This window comes from Perca flavescens, chromosome 14 (genome assembly GCF_004354835.1).
Source record: "Perca flavescens isolate YP-PL-M2 chromosome 14, PFLA_1.0, whole genome shotgun sequence".
NCBI lineage: Eukaryota > Metazoa > Chordata > Actinopteri > Perciformes > Percidae > Perca > Perca flavescens.
This window is the reverse complement of record NC_041344.1, coordinates 4,813,225-4,830,439: the sequence shown is the minus strand read 5'-3', so window position 1 is coordinate 4,830,439 and position 17,215 is coordinate 4,813,225. Positions and strand designations below refer to the sequence as shown.

Genomic DNA, 17,215 nt, shown 5'->3' with positions numbered 1-17,215 from the left:
ATTCTAAAAGGTGACTTTAACTTCTACCAAAGTCCTTTTCTGGTAAGATACTCATACTTTTACTCAAGTATTGCTTTCAAGTACTTTATACAAGACTGTGTATACTACTATCCCTGTATGGATCTGATTGGATTGCTATCATTGTTGTACGGTCTGGCTCAGGTCAAACTTTTTGTGAAACATGAACTATTACAGACCATAAACACCATAGAACTTTCTTTTTATTATCTGCTTTGACAGTTAGTCATAATGAAATAAGAGCATATATAAACTACTTTAAAGTAGATTTTCTTCAGGGATAAATTAGGTGGTATTGGATCGTTGCATAAACTCCAGCGTAAGTTAAATGGAAAGTGAGTTCCTGGCTCACTCCCATAACATTCTTCCGAAGTGGTTAAACGAACAATGTCAGGCTGGTACATGTTGGGAGGTTAATAACAACTAATTTGTACATTCCTAATACACGTTATGAAAAGACACCCATTACGACACACCCCCACACTCCCTGAAACCTCCCTAAAAAATTATATATTTTCATCACCACTCATTAGAACTGGAACAATTGTTTAAGATGTGCCTCTGTTTTTGGAGAACAATGGAGGGCAGAAGGCAATGCGAGCTTATATGAGAAACACCTTCCAAACACAAAGGCACTTCAGAAGGGCATATTTAAAACCCAATGACACTATGACTATATATTATAGAGTGACTCAGAGGGATGAACGTTTCTGTGCAATAACAGAAATCTTTTTTGTTTTTGTATTTAATCGCTAAGCACGTTATGTTTTCAGTTTGGTTCGGTTAGAGTTGAGGGCAGGGCAGCAGAGCAAGCTTATATGAGAAACACCTTTCAAACACAAAGGCAGTTTCAGAGGGGCGTAATGAAAACACAATGGCCCTCATTTATCAACCTAACGTAGAAACCAGCGCAGATATGAGTGCAGAAATCATCTTACGACAGGCTTCACGTGTGATTTATGAAATGTTCGTATCACACCAATCAGAGCGTAAGAATGGTCGTACATTGATAAATGCGGCGGCTGGAAACGATCGTCATTTAAATATCACGCCCCAATATATTCTGGGTTTTGACATGGTGAGACGTAATCCGGCTGAGAAGCGGCACTTTTCAGAGGTGGAGATTGAAACCCTGATATCTCAGGTTCATTTGCACTAACGTGTGTACTTTTTGGCAGCCTGAAAACTGGTATTAAAGGCTGTAGAAAGAATGCGGAATGGAAAGAGATCACTGATGCAGTCAACAGTGTTGCCGTAGTAAATCAGACTCTATCTGAAGTTTAGCCTATTTAATTTATACATCCTTGATGCATTTTCTATAGTCCTAATAGTAATATACAGGCTTATTGCAATCTCTTAGGCATACATGGTGTACCTATATTTAAATAAGCACATAGTAAAAGAGTTTATGCAGTGTCTTTTATTTTACTCATGTATTTTTTTATGAGTCAGAACGAGACAACAGCTGAGGGAGAGCGCTGGCTCCATCGCTACATTTATGGCACCCAGTTTCCCTGCGAGATGTGCAGAACCCCGCAGGCTAAAACAATGTTGCAGACTTTTTCTGCCGTGTATAGGGTCCCTTGCAGACTCAGAAACTTGCGTACACGAGTTCAGACCAGACGTGAGATTTGATCGCAGCCTACTGTTAAGAAATTATCTAAAAGACGTGTTCTTCGATTTCTGGAGGAAGGAGGAGAGGCTGCGGTCGAATTGAAAATTATGCAAGAGGTTTAATAAAACAACATGAAAACGACAGTCAAAACACAATCAAACATAAAACATAAAACACTGCCAGCAGCAGACTGCAAAACATGCTTCCCCTGTCGGGTCACAGTTAGCAGCCATGCGACATGACAAAACAAATACACTGTAAACAGCGGACTGCAGCAGCTTCCCCTTGTGGGGTCACAGGACGTAGTGTCGAATCTTTCTCCTGCTCCCACATTTATTCCTGTCTCTCAGGATAAGGACCCACCTCACAGACTGAAGTTGTTTGTCATGGAAGTGTTGATTCTACAGTAATATGCATTTCCTTTGTTCTAATCACGTCTAGCTCAACAGGGGATGGCTCCCCAAAAAGAGACAACAGTAGTTACCTTTCCTGTGGGGACAATGAGTCTTCTTCATATGCTAAATGTCAGACATGACCTGATTAATTCTTTAGAAGCTAGGTTTTGGGTGAGGCAGTCAAATGCTGATTAGTGTAGTTACTTGATTAAATTTAGCTGCCGGCCCCATTAAACATTGTTTTCCAAACATAGCCTGGCTTTAACTTTTTTAAACCTAACACTACGCTCACATCCAAATTGATAAATGCCGAGCTTTGCGTAGGAATCGGCGTACGCCCGTCGTATACCTGTTTTAGGTAATACGCACGTTTCATAAATGAGGGCCAATGAGACAGACAATATTAGAAATTGACTCAGAGGAATTAAGGGTTCAGTGTAATTACAGAAATCCGGACCTAGATTCCTAGAAGAGCACCTTGGCACCCGTTCTCACGCGGAACTCGTAAAATACGGACGTTTGGGCAGTGTCTGTCGGCGTTAGAAGCGACGCAAAAAGCGCCCTTCAGCATGTTTGTAGAACGCACCGGGGAGAGCAGCAGCTACACGGGGTTTGAAGATGACGTAGCACTAAAAGCGTCTACGGTAACGAGTAGTAGGAAAGGCCGAAAATCCGCATAGTGAGGTTGGTTGGGGGGGGTTGGTTAGGGGGGTTGGATGAGTAAAACACAGGATTTTCACCCAGGAGACCGGGGATCGTGTCCCGCGTGTCACGTTTCCTAAACCCAACTGTCTCATTCTTCTTTTCCTAAACCAAACGTCCCATTCTTCTTTTCCTAAACCCAACCATCGCGTTCTTCTTTACCTAAACCCAACTGTCCAGTTCTTCTTTTCCTAAACCCAACCATCCCGTTCTTCTTTTCCTAAACCCAACCATCCCGTTCTTCTTTTCCTAAACCCAACCATCCCGTTCTTCTTTTCCTAAACCCAACCATCCCGTTCTTCTTTTCCTAAACCCAACCGTCCCGTTCTTCTTTTCCTAAACCCAACTGTCCTGTTCTTCTTTTCCTAAACCCAACCGTCCTGTTCTTCTTTTCCTAAACCCAACTGTCTCATTCTTCTTTTCCTAAACCCAACTGTCTCACTCTTCTTTTCCTAAACCTAACTGTCCCATTCTTCTTTTCCTAAATCCAACTGTCCCGTTCTTCTTTTCCTAAACCCAACCGTCCCGTTCCTCTTTTCCTAAACCCAACTGTCCCGTTCTTCTTTTCTTAAACCCAACTGTCCCGTTCTTCTTTTCCTAAACCCAACTGTCCCATTCTTCTTTTCCTAAACCCAACTGTCCCGTTCTTCTTTTCCTAAACCCAACCGTTCTTCCCGGTGTGTCATGGAAACGTAAAGCCTCTCATGACCTTTTCCTTAACCTAATTGCGTCAAAACTGACGCCAATAGTCCCGACCCAGTGCGTTTAGATATGGCGCTAAACGAGACTTTTAGCGTCAAAGGCAGCTGACCAAGCGTCCGTATTTTACGCAATGGGAGTGAGAATGTGTTGCCCGTAGTTTGGACCATACGGCGACTTGAAACAGCAACCCTCCAGTTCCCAACCGGACCCCCTATGGACTGAGCTGCTGCCACCCCTTTAAATGGTCTTAAAGAAGTGGTTCCAAAGTACCATGTAGCATTTTCAATTTCTATTTATTTTATTTTTGTGGCTTTCATTGCCTTTACGTATAGGACACATTAAGACAGGGAAGTGGGAGAGAGAGAGAGAGGGGGAATGACATGCAGCAAAGGGCCCGCAGGTCAGAACCGAAGCGGCGGCCGCTGCGACAAGGACTGAGCCTCCGTACATGGGGCGCACGCTCAACCACGTTGGCTAACCAGGCGCCCCCAATTTCTTTTTCTTTCTTCTTTTTTGGACAAGGAAAGCAAAAGGCATGTTGACATAGCTACCCGGCTGCCTGCTATTATATGTAGATTGTGTTGTCTGTATTTGATGTCTTCTTGTTGTGCTGTTTTCGCCTTTGGCATGATGCGTGTTTTACTTGACAACCACAATGTGAATAAGCCTTTGGACTTTATTGGGTTTTTATCCTCTGAGATTTTTTTTATGTCGGCCTATGTAATTACTGCTGTGCAGTAGAGGTGGGAATCACCAGAGGCCCCACGATACGATATGATCACAATATGATGTTCTAGAGATTTTAATTTTATTGCAAATTCTTCAATATGTTCCAATTTATTACCCGTGTTCCAACTTCAAATTATGTCCCCAAAGGAAAACTTTGTCAACATCAGTTTTATCTAAAAAAAGATACATTTCTCTGTGGCTTAATCTATAATAATACATCATCATTTATTAGTTGATGTATATTTTGTATTAATAATTTGAAAAAAAGTAACTAAAGCTTTCAAAAAGAATGTAGTGAAAAGTACAATATTGGCTTCCAAAATGTACTGGAGTAGAAGTATGAAGTAGCATGAAATGGAAATTCTCAAGTAAAGTAAAAATCTATCTATCTATCTATCTATCTATCCATCCATCCATCCATCCATCCATCCATCCATCCATCCATCCATCCATCTATCCTGTTGTTGTTATACACCGACTGGCCGCTGGGGGCCACTGTCACAGAATGGGGCGATGCGTTCTCCAAGCAGTGCCGGGGAAAAGGCGAGTTGTTCCGGGGAGAAGAAGAAGAAAGATGTCCACCGTAGCTAACGTTAGCTAGCATCTGGGGCTCGAAAAATGATGCGCCGTTTATCTTTTTGTCGTTTTTTCTCTTCGAGCGAGCCACAGCCATAACTAAAACATTCCTCCGTCGACTATATAAGAACATAACCACCAGAGTGTGTTATTAGAGTGATTCATAACGTATTTTTTGGGAGGCTGTGTGTGTGTTTGTGCAGGGGAAGGCGGGGGTGGGGGGGGGTCTCCTCAGGTCAGCTGTCCGTCAGTTAGACGTCAGGTGAGTTTACAGTTTGATTTTCTGCTTTTCCTACTCTCTAATTTCACGTATCCATCGAGGAATAGGAATATGTTAATGTTTATATGTAAACCATGCACACATATACAACTTTGCAAACTTGTTTATTGATTGTAACCGTGATGAAGAATCACCGTTTTGTCCCTGTGCCAAGTTTGCTGTTCAGTGTGTCAGCGGGTCTCAGTGGTGTGTTTCATTTTTGTCACAACGATATAATATCAATATAACATCATTGTGTTAATGTAACTTCGCTCTGTTGTTAATTTAGTTTTACTCTAAATGTCTTAATTTTCCTCATGAATTCACTGTAGTTCATATAGAGAATGTATCCTCGTGTACAGTGGCTTGCATAAGTTTACACACCCAATGCTAAAGTTGACTAAAAAGAGGAATAAAAAAACCCCATCTTTTGGAAATTGAAATTAGAAATGAATGCCTTAATTAAAAAAATTAGGAAAAAGCCAACCTTTTAAGGACACCAATTTTCTTTATGAATGAATAATGTATCGTAAATAAATAAATGTTCTTTCTTAAAATACAGGGGGCATAAGTATACACACCCCTATGTAAAATTCCCATAGAGGCAGGCAGATGTTTATTTTTAAAGGCCAGTTATTTCATGGATCCAGGATACTATGCATCCTGATAAAGTTCCCTTGGCCTTTGGAATTAAAATTCCCCCCACATCATCACATACCCTTCATTATACCCCCACATCATCACATACCCTTCACCATACCTAGAGATTTGCATGGGATACTTTCCATAAAATCATCTCTCAATGCAAATCAAGCCAGCTATTAGGCTAACTGAAATAAAACCATGCCAATCTCTAGGTATGGTGAAGGGTATGCGATGATGTGGGGCTATTTTGGATTCCTCAGCATAAAAAAAAACAAAAAAACAACCATGAAATAAAATACAATAATGAGAGGAAATAGTGCATTTGTTGGGGACTATTTCAGCGGTGGATTAATCCACGTTTGGTGCCTAGTATTTGTGGGATTGAGCAATAATAAACAGCAGTGTGTGTGTGTTCAGTGTGGCTCACTGATGTGTTTTTATGGTACATCAGGCTTGTTAGTAGATACATTCACTGTTGGTTTGAGTCTGGACAAATTTGTGTGGTATGTTGCTTGGGACTAAAGGCCCTCAGGTACAGGTGTATAGTTTTTATATAATTGTGTGTGTGTGTGTTTGTGTGTTCTCTTTCTCGGTCCAGTGAGAACCAGTTGTCATGGCAGCTCCGGTAAACATCCAGACTCCCAGTAAGACCTGGGAGCTGAGTCTGTATGAGCTTCACAGGAGCCCTCAGGTAAATTGTGTGTGTGTGTGTGTGTGTGTGTGTGTGTGTGTGTGTGTGTGTGTGTGTGTGTGTGTGTGTGTGTGTGTGTGTGTGTGTGTGTGTGTGTGTGTGTGTGTGTGTGTGTGTGTGTGTGTGTGTGTCCGTTCTGATGTTTCATTATTTTCATTCATCAATTGTCACATGCTAGTTTTGTTGGTTAATGTAGAAGATGTTGGAGAACTACTGAAGAAGCCTCCATATTAACACTTTAACATTTAAAAAAAAATCAGGTCAGGACAAATATGGAAAAGGTACAAAATGAAAGAAGATAACGCAAAATAAAAATACATTTGACTCCTGGGACAGAATAAATGTAAACTCTTCCACCATGAAAACCAGCTAAATATGATTTTTAGGATCCTCCTTTAACACAAATGGGTCCAAAAATGAATGTGTGTCTCTGTCTGTTTAGGAGGCGATCATGGATGGGACGGAGGTGGCGGTGTCTCCGCGCTCTCTGCACAGCGAGCTGATGTGTCCCATCTGTCTGGACATGCTGAAGAACACCATGACAACCAAAGAGTGTCTGCACCGCTTCTGCTCTGACTGTATCGTCACCGCGCTGCGATCCGGGTGAGCGCAATACAACCGCGACTCCTCGCTATTGGTTCTTTTGGATGGATCGACTGTTGGTCTCGCATTGCCAGACCTTCCTCCACAGCGCTGCGGAGGAAGGTCTGGGTAGTCTTTGTAAATTACAGAGTGTGGTCTAGACCTACTCTATCTGTAAAGTGTCTTGAGATAACTCTTGTTATGATTTGATACTATAAATACAATTGAATTGAATAGTCCACACAGCATTCCTGGATAGGAAAAAAAACTCACTGGGTTGTTTTGCATTTCTTTAAACCAATCAGAGTGGTCTTCGGCGGTGCCAAACTCCGGACGCAGCGTTGGTGGCTCTGCTGAATAGTCTCTGGAAGGACCTTGTTTTGGTGGAACATTTGCACATTGTAAAAGAAAACGCCCCATACAATATTAAATGAAGTCAACTGTCAACTGACACAATACAGTAACGTGAGCTATTTAAATTAGCTGATACATGGTTAAACCTCATTGGCTCTTACCAGTGTATCTCCGTGTGTACTTCGTCCACATCAATCCCACCAATATGACCCAAAACGTCCCAGTCAGAGAGGAAATGCCCTAAAAACATTTTTTTTGTAAATCACTACGATCATTCCCCGAAAGAACCAAGCAGGCCTGCCTTGTTGCAAGATCCAAATTTTCCTTAAAGTGCTCATATTACGCTGTTTGGCTTTTTCCCTTTCCTTTATTGTGTCTTTTTTTGTGCGCGTTATAGGTTTACAAAGTGAAAAAGCCGAAAGTCCACCCCAAAGAGACTTACCATCTCCAACAGAAAACACTGTTCACCAACTGCTCCAAACAGCTCTACTGTAGTCCAGCCTTTACTTCAGAGACAAACGTGGTCACTTTGTAACACACGTTATAATGCTCACCTAGCTGCTAGCATGGCATGCCCTCATACTCTGCTTCTGACTGGCTAGTAGTCCTTACCTAGCTACTTTCAGGGCATGCCCTCATACTCTGCTTCTGACTGGCTAGTAGTCCTTACCTAGGTACTGTCAGGGCGTGCCCTCATACTCTGCTTCTGACTGGCTAGTAGTCCTTACCTAGGTACTGTCAGGGCACGCCCTCATACTCTGCTTCTGACTGGCTAGTAGTCCTTACCTAGGTACTGAGGCTGTGCGACTCCCAACAAAGATGTAACAGAAGTTGAGATGTCTCACTCTGTAGCTAAAACAGAGAGCTCAACACATAGGGGGAAAAGAGGAGCTGCAGCAATGTGTAGTATAACAAAAATATGGTGTTTTTTGAAAATGAAACCATGTAAACCTATTCTGATATAACCTCTAAATACAATTATGAACCTGAAAATGAGCATAATATGAGCACTTAAAAGCTTGCCACTTTCAGCCTGCAACATTGTTTCGAGGTTCCGGTTAACGTGGCTCGATGCGACCGGAGTTTAAAGTTAACTAAAAGAAAGTCTAAAGTGAAGGACATCTGGCGAAATTATCCCGTAAATGAACCATTGTCAATATAGACTTATCAACTGTCGACATTGTTGTCAAATACGTTTCTGTCAATGCATTCAAAGGCACATATTTTGACTGGAATGCCGTGCGGATACTTTTACACGTCTCCTCCTTCCGCAGGAACAAAGAGTGTCCGACCTGCAGGAAGAAGCTGGTCTCCAGGCGTTCGCTGCGCCGAGACTCCAACTTCGACGCGCTGATCTCCAAGATCTACCCGAGCCGCGATGAGTACGAGGCCCACCAGCGCCGCGTCCTAGAGAGACTCAACAGGCTGCACAACACGGAGGCGCTGAGCTCCAGCATCGAGGAGGGGCTCCGACAGCAGGCCCGCTACAGGTCCGAGAGGTGTTGGAATTGCAATCAAAAATGCAATCTTTTTTTTTTTTTTTTTTTAAAGAGTCTACCGAACGAACGCTAGAGATCTGTGAACACAGTGACATCCGCAAAAAAGACGTCTGCTAGTTAGGGTTGGGCATCGTGAACCGATTCCTACTTGGAATCGGTTCAAGAATTACGATTCCATCGGAATCGTTTCTTTATTGGAATCGTTGGTTTCAGATCTGATCACGGGTTCCAAATTTAACATGCGCAAGTTTTGGTTTCCGTAGCGGCCAGGCGCTTGTTGTGTTGCAGCCATGGAGCGCAGTAAGCGGCGTTCTAGTGTGGCTTTATTTTACATTGAAAAAGCCCCGTCAAACTGCAACCCACCTTTGAATCAAAATAAAACGTCCCTCTTATTTGTGAAATGAGCATGTGACCCGCTTCAACTCCACCACTCAAAGAATCGGAATCGAGAATCGATACGAACCGGAATCGAAAGGAAGAATCGGAATTGGAATCAGAATTGTTAATATCCAAACGATGCCCATCCCTACTGATAGTACAAACGTATCCAAGCAGATTATCCAGAACATTGTGTTTCCCCTCCGCTCTGCAGGAACCACCGGGTCAAGAAGCCGACTCAGGAGAGCGACAACACCACCTTCAGCGGCGGGGAAGACAACGGCGACGCCCGCTCCCACCTGTCCCATGACTCGGCGCCCTCGCACACCCCTCTACCCGCCGGTCAGACCCCGTCGGAGGCCGGGCCGAGCCGCAAGCGGCCGCGGGCGTCCGAAGACGGCTCGGGGCCCGAGGCGGATAGCGGCAGCCCCACGCCTCCGCTGAGGCGCCACAAAGAGGGGCCGGCCTCGGAGATCGAGCTGGTGTTCAGACCCCACCCAGAGCTGGTCCAGGCCGAGGACTACAACCAGACCAGGTGAGGCCGACACATTCGTATCATATGTCAGTTAAAGGTGCGGTAAGCGATGCAAAGATGGTTGATATTTGAACTCAACTGCCAAACAAATGCATTTGTGTTGTGGATCACCAGAGTCATATAAGCAACAAATGAGCAACTCAAATAATATTGTTCATGTTCAAAATCAATCTTTATTTATATAGCACCTTACAAACGGGACAATATGCAATTCAAAGTTATTGAAAAACATCAGATAAGATAAGAAAAATTATACATAAATTGGTTTAGAAACCAATGCACACTAAAATCAATAAAAAAAAAATGATAAGACACTACTTGAAAGCCAGACTCAATAAGTAGGTTTTTAGTCTCTGTTTAAAGGTATTTATATTACCGTTTCCTCTCAGAGGAGCTGGAATTTAAGAGGGAGAACGCCCCCCACCCCCTTCCCCTCCTCTTAATTTTAATTATTCATAATAGAAATTCAACTGGCATCCATCAGTGTCCATGTTCAACTCAGTGGGCTTGAACAAATCAACTCCTAATATCCCCCACAGGACGTGGATTTCTTGCCTTTCGGCATTCTTGGCTTCCGCGATGCGTCTTCGCCCATAGCGGAGCACAAATGCCCCCGGTTCCGTATATTTCAAATGATAAACGCAGCTCTTTCAGCAGCCTACCCCTGGCATTACGCCACATGACTGCCCCTTCCCTCATATCTCATCAACTGTTACTTACCTTTGACAGATACGTGAAGACGACCGCCAACGCCACGGTGGACCATCTGTCGAAATACCTTGCTCTGCGCATCGCTCTGGAGGACAGACGGACCAACGGAGAGACAGAGAACAGAGGACGAGAGGAGGGAGGAGGAGGAGGAGGAGGCGGAGGAGAGGAAACAGGAGGAGCAGCAGGAGGTGGAGAGGGGTCGAGTCTGAGCACCATCAGTGAGAAACAGTACACCATCTACATCATGACGAGGGGAGGACAGATCTCTGTGAGTAATGTCAATTTCATTTCTATTGCACCATTGTAAATAGACTGTATTCATATTTACACTTAATGATCAAAGCGCTTTTACATAGTACAGGAACCCTTCAGCAATCCCCCACATTTATATGCTCAATGGTGTTTTAAGGCCCCGATGTCGACTTCAAGGCACCTAACCCTAGTGCTTTTCCAGGCAGCGCTGCCTGTAAGACGACGTAGGGGGCTTACCGTGCGTTCATGGACATTGGAAAAACGTTTTTCCGAGTGAAAACGTCACCATTCACATAACGTCCTGTGGGAATCAGAGGTGGGAAACTCGGGCTGGATTTTGATAACCGAGTTCCCCAGTTGGTGACGCGTTGTTGACAACTGACGTTTGATGGAGGCGACTTTGGTTCACTGAACATATTTCAATGATAATAAACTGTTTATTGTGGACAAATGCCTCTGCCAAGAAACATACACAGACATAATATGTTTAAAATGATTCATAAATAGGCCTATGTATTCTTCCTTCTGTCCTTGCCTCCCTCCCTCCTTCCCTTCTGCCCTTGCCTTCTGTCCTTGCCTCCCTCCCTCCCATCTGTCCCTCCCTCCCTCCCTCCCTTCTGTCCCTCCCTTCTTCCCCTCCTGTCCCTCCCTCCTTCCCCTCCTGTCCCTCCCTCCTTCCCCTCCTGTCCCTCCCTCCTTCCCCTCCTTCCCTCCCTTCTTCCCTCCCTCTCAGACTCTGAACGGCTCTCTGACTCTGGAGTTGGTCAACGAGAAATACTGGAAGGTGAGGAAGCCTCTGGAGCTTTACTACGCTCCCACCAAGGACCAGCCGCCGCCGCCACCACCGCCACCACAGCAACCGCAGCAGAAGTCCCCTCCCCCACAGAGGGAGGGATGAGGAGGAGCGCTGTGCTGCTCTTCTCTCCAACCGCGCGTCTTCTTTTGAAGGTGGAAGTTCAGTCTGCAAAATAGAGCTCAACAGCAACCGCCAATTTTTTTTTTTTTTTTTTTTTTTTAAATGTCTCCGGTTCCCGGAAGTGTTTATCCCCGTTTGATTGTTCCATTGATGTTTTTTCAAAAACATTTGCGGGTTATATAAATAATTTTACGTCTGGAACTGAGCCAACCAGAAAGGGCGGAATCATGACCATAAACATTTGTTTCAGCGCAAAGACCCCCCAAAAACATTTTGAAAACTAAGACTGTAAAAAAAAAAAAAAAAAAAGTACAAGATTGTGTGTACAGAAACGACCATAGACTTCTATAGAGAGCCAAATTCACGCCCCGTCCAGTTGGACCTCATGGGACCTTAACTCGAAAATAACTCGAAAAAATATGAACGGGGAGAGGCAGATTATTTTTTTTATCCCGTTTTGAATTGAACCGCGGATTACAAATATGACGTTTGTCAATTTAACAGATAATTTTTCAACCGAAAAATTAAGGTCCCGTGGACCAGAAGTAGAAGGAGCGTGACTTTGGCTCTCTATTGCAGAAGCTCGCTCTAGCGGTTCCGCGGGTATGGCAACCGTTTCCATGGCAACAGATGGTTGGACCCAATCGGAGACGTAGCCGTTACGCTTAGGATTGTGGGTAGCGTGGTATTTCTCCACAAGATCGGGGGAAAAAAACATTTTTTTCTTAAAACCAGGTTGATTTCATAAGGCAGGGCTCTTCAACGTTTTTTAAGCCAAGGACCTTAGGAGGCTTAACTGAGAGAGACACGGAGCAGGGACACCCCCCACTACAGGGGTGTCAAACTCAATTCCACGAAGGGCCATGCTGGAAAATAAGAATCCCATCCAGGAACCTGACATGTTATTCACATGCTGTTATTTCATCGTAAAAGTCAAGCATCTTATATTGCATTATTGCATGTCTCATATAATCTTCTCACTTAGAGCTTGGTCGACATAAAGACCCCAAAAAGTGAGCAAAAAAGTAAGTTAGCCATCAAAGAAAAAAACGACAAAAAAAAGCAGCAAAAACATTACAGAAAAGACGTCATAAAACAGGCCAGAAAACATTGGAAAAAGCCAGCGGGCCTTGAGTTTGACACGTGCCCTACTACATATATTGTATACAATTAAATTGCATTTTAAACTGGGCCTACAATAACATGTGGGCGGCCTAAAGCCTTTATAAATAGCTTTATATGTATAATTGTATGCAAGTGCATACAATTATGTAAGCTATTAAAATGAAAATTGTTGGCATGATTTTATATTATGATGGTTTTAATGTAAAACAGACGTGGCACAGTGAATCCTTAGGATTACCTGGATCTGTGGGTTCTTGTCCCATTTTCCATTACATGGTACCTGCTTGACTCGAAAAAAAAAAAACCTGGTACCTGCCAACAGGTAGTTTATTTAGTACCGCCTCCGTCGAGGTTCCAAGCCAGCTGAGGCGTTACCAAAAGGTGACGTGGGAACCTGCAGACTACCGATTGGTCGGAGAGAATCGTCACTAATCGCTGCGTCGTCATTGTTAGAGACATACGGGGGTGTCCCGAACAAACCTGCCGTTTTAAAAAGGCTTTTCTGCCTTTTAAATGGACAGGACAGGTGAGAAAGAGGAAAGCGAGAGGGAGAGGGGGGAAGACATGCAGGAAATCGCCACCGGTCGGAGTCGAACCCTGGACCTCTGCGTCGAGGTGTAAACCTCTAAATATATGTGTGCCTGCTCTACCCACTGAACCAGCCCTGCTGCCTCCAGCTTCTTTCGAAGCAAAATGTGTCTTCTGGCAAACGGCCACATGCCGAGAAACAAAAACAACATACCTGTGTGTGTGTGTGTGTGTGTGTGTGTGTGTGTGTGTGTGTGTGTGTGTGTGTGTGTGTGTGTGTGTGTGTGTGTGTGTGTGTGTGTGTGTGTGTGTGTGTGTGTGTGTGTATTGGGTTAGGTCACGGCAGTTTCCTGCGGCGTCGCTATGACGACCAGCCATGCATGAGGCGGTCCTATATCTCACGAAAAAGGAGGACAAGGCACCGCGGTCGAGCAGAGCTGGTACTAGCAGTGGGTAAGCGCCATTAGTGACTGCCTTACCTACGTAGGCCGGTAAGCCTATTATTTTCACAAATTGCGAAGCTGATTTATATTTTGCAAATATGTTTTATAATATTAAGATATTTAAATTTTCTTAGAAGCTTTCCAAAAGAATTAACAATAATTTGGCGGTAACTCTGAGGACCCCACCTAGGGGTCCCGGACCCCACTGTTGAAGATCCCTGTAATACGGACTCCACAACCTCGGAGCTCGGGGTCAGTCTACCTCGGATATTTAAGACATTATGGCGAATAATCAATTCTAGAGAAAATCGATGGGATTTTTTATTTTATTTTTTCCTCCTGGAACCACACTGTTGAGCTCTATTTCACAGCTTATTATCAGCTTATCTTTTTTGAACAAAATGTACTGGCATTAAGGTTTTAGAAGGAGGATTTATCAAGAGGGGAGATTTTGGATTATTTTTTTTTATATGAAGCTCCTGCAACTCGTTAGCTTTCTGTTTTGAATATCTTATTACTTACAAATACTCAATAACCGCGCACATTTAAAGAGACAAAAGCTATGGGGAGATCCTTAGGCTAACCAAGCCATCACCCTTCCGCTAGCATTCCATTAACTCCCATTCATTTTGGCGTCACTTTGACAGCGAATAACTTTCCATCTGAAGCGTTTAAAGACTTTATTTGTCCATTGTTTATTTCTAAAGAAACACGACAATGTATAAAAGGCTCCATTACCTCGTATCTTGCGTTATGGCACCGTAGCAGCGGTTTTTGTAAAAATAAGCTAACGATTGTGTCATAAGCATGCGACTTTCTGTCACACTGTAATTACCATATAGTCAGGAGAAGCTCCCAGGCAATAGGTCTCCACTTCTCCTCCGGTAAGACCCGAGAGAAAATAGAACAACAATCAACGACGGTTCTTAGTTGTAAAAACTAGAATAAATTAAAATAAATAGTTTCTTAAGAGTAATTAGATCTGAATTTAATGTCTGAATTAATCTATTTATGGAATATTTTGTATAATTTAATTTCTAAGAACACGACTGAAGCTCTTTTGCTACTTTCTGCTCTCACGTGGGACGCGTCGCTGATGAAGCTTTTTCTGCAGTTGGAATTAAACTCAAACTTTTAGTGCCGTTTGGATTAAAGGCCCACCGCTGTTAACGTAAATGAGCTTAAAGACACAAACGTTCAGCCCTTCCCGTTTCCTGCAAATGCATCCATTGATTTTCTTCTAAACTGCTTATCCTGTCAAGGGCTGGAGCCTATCCCAGCATGCAATGGGGTGGGACAGGGTGACTACACATTTTAGGGAGCAATGTTGGTGTATAGATGTCAGGTAGTTTTTTTTTTTTTCTTTTCTTAAAGGGTCATTTCGTTGTTTTTTCCCCCTATTTTCCTATGTTTTTGTGTGTAAGTGACAATAATAGGAACGACAGTCTTTGACATTGGTCCAGTATTGAGCGTGAACGCTGTAACCGGCAGCCACAGGCCGGGCTGCCATGTAACTCTACGGGGCAAATGTGCATCGTCAATTTGCATTATTTTGTCACTGACAAATTCCGATTAATATTCTAAGTGTCTTACGACATTACGGGAAGGATCCCTTCAGATATTAGACTTTTAAAACCTCTTTAAGACCTTTCTGTTTAACCAGAAACAGCTCTGAAGTCGCTAGCGCTAAACCCACCAGACTCCATTTAAAAAAACAATACTTTTAGCGTGTATAGAGCCAACATATTTTTACATGTAAATCAGTAAACTGTGTGTTTATTTTAACCCAAACTAGAGTTGTGATGGTTGGAAAAGTGGAACGACGACCCAAAACGGCTTTTCATAGTTTTATTTTGTTTGTCAACTTTGGATGAAGTGTGTTTTACGATGCTAAAATTACTGTTTATTTACATGGAGTCTGGTGGGTCTAGCGACGGCAATTTCGCGGATGTTTTTACGTTTAAAAAAAAAAAAGGATCTTACTCTTTTACAGAAAGGTCGACCTGCTTAGAAATCCTTTCCATTATGTTGTCAGACACTTAGAATATTAATCTGAGCCTGTCAGCGGCAAAACAAGCACTTTTGCGAAGGTAAATACAAGCTGCGCAATTGCCCTATTAACTTAACATTGTAGCTTGTTTCTCCGCTGCCGACTGCAGAGAGCTCGCTTAATACTGGACCAATGTCAGAGATTGCTGTTCCCATCAGTCACTTAGACACAGATACATCAGGAAATAAGGTCCAGGTGGAAAAAAATGGTAGTTACCCTTTAAAGACACAAGCGTTTCCTGCGAATGCATCCATCGATTTTCTGAACTGCTTATCCTGTCAAGGGCTGGAGCCTATCCCAGCATGCACCTGGGGTAGGACAGGGTGACTACACATTTTTGGGAGCAATATTTGAGTTGGTGTAGAGATGTCAGGTAGTAAACCTTGTGATGAAGAGGATGTGTGCAGGTCCTTTGCTGGTTTTATTTCTAAATGTCCTGTAATGTGCAACTTAAAAGAGCTATACAAATGTGTACAGGTACCTTACACCTGTCTGCTATATTTTACTATGACGTACAGTTTTCTCATGTTCCACCTTTTAAAGATGTAGCTATAACACCCACCTTACCTCCGTTTTTTGTTTGTTTGTTGAGAACATACCAAGATTTTGTAGTAGTATTTGGTCGACAAGTTTGCATGAAAATGTCACTTCAAACTCACCCTTTAACTGTCCGTGGGGTGTTCTTGTCTCTTCAAAAGCCATAAGCATCAGTTGGATTTTGATTTAACCTGAGTTATTCGCCCGCTAGACTCTTCATTTTTGTGTCTTTATGCACTTTATTTCCTGCTGCCATATACGTTTTCCTAGCTTACCTCAGTTTTTATGGAATATTTGTATATTATGATTAATGCAATATTTCCTTTTGTTTCTGTTGTATGATTCTCAGTACTTCTGTCAGCAATGCAGCACAATAAACAAAACAAAAAACCCATTCTATGTGAAATGTGATTTGTTTTAAACAGACGCTCTGATTAGCTCGGTTTTGAACTGCAAAATGTTACACAGCTAACGGAGCATCAGTGTATTTATAGGTTCTCTTTATCATTTCATTATTGGCATGTGCTATTAAAGGGTAACCACAGTTTACCGTTCTCATTGGGACAGTATTTTCTGATTCATGGAATGATAAAAATAAATCCAAAGGTCCCTCTGAAAACAGCTTTTGCTGAACTTGGCCTTGATCCAACATTCACATTTCTGTTCTGGAAATGTATGCACATTTTAAACCTTTAGAAAAAAAAAAAGTGACTTAATCTCTAATGTGTTATTTAATTTTACTGTATTCACCTGTTGTGTTTTGCATTAGCAGAGTTCTCCTGACTGGATTTCCATTTGGTAAGTCAACATTTTATACAAATTTGTTTCAGTAGGACAGGAAGAGTGTGTGTGGATTTTGAAGGATATGGTCTTGCTTCAATTTGGACCAATGTTTGTCTCGTGAGCCCCTAAACTTTATGGAAGTAACAGTTTCGGCACGTTTCACCAAGTCAAATTTAAGACTAAGTCCATT

The 17,215-nt window shown here is 42.8% G+C and overlaps 1 protein-coding gene across 2 annotated transcripts; it reads left to right on the top strand.

Moving 5' to 3' along the window:
- The first annotated feature begins 4,731 nt into the window (after positions 1–4,731).
- LOC114568294 (E3 ubiquitin-protein ligase RING2-A) lies at positions 4,732–11,632 on the top strand. Of its 2 annotated transcripts, XM_028597824.1 has the most exons (7): positions 4,732–4,999; positions 6,240–6,332; positions 6,775–6,935; positions 8,543–8,758; positions 9,360–9,680; positions 10,410–10,659; positions 11,377–11,632. In XM_028597824.1, exons 2-7 carry the CDS (start codon positions 6,255–6,257, stop codon positions 11,539–11,541), a joined length of 1,191 nt encoding a protein of 396 aa, XP_028453625.1. In that variant the 5' UTR covers positions 4,732–4,999; positions 6,240–6,254; the 3' UTR covers positions 11,542–11,632. The 2 variants fall into 2 exon arrangements, with proteins under 2 accessions (XP_028453625.1, XP_028453626.1); XM_028597825.1 differs by lacking the exon at positions 8,543–8,758.
- The last annotated feature ends 5,583 nt before the right edge of the window (positions 11,633–17,215 follow it).

What these genes read in the sequence shown, in the direction of transcription:
- LOC114568294 (XM_028597824.1), top strand. Translation starts at nt 6,255, where the DNA reads ATGGCAGCTCCGGTAAACATCCAGACTCCCAGTAAGACCTGGGAGCTG. An exon ending in GTCACCGCGCTGCGATCCGG is followed by an intron (nt 6,936 to 8,542) that starts GTGAGCGCAATA and finishes CTCCTTCCGCAG; the next exon opens with GAACAAAGAGTGTCCGACCT. An exon ending in CGACAGCAGGCCCGCTACAG is followed by an intron (nt 8,759 to 9,359) that starts GTCCGAGAGGTG and finishes TCCGCTCTGCAG; the next exon opens with GAACCACCGGGTCAAGAAGC.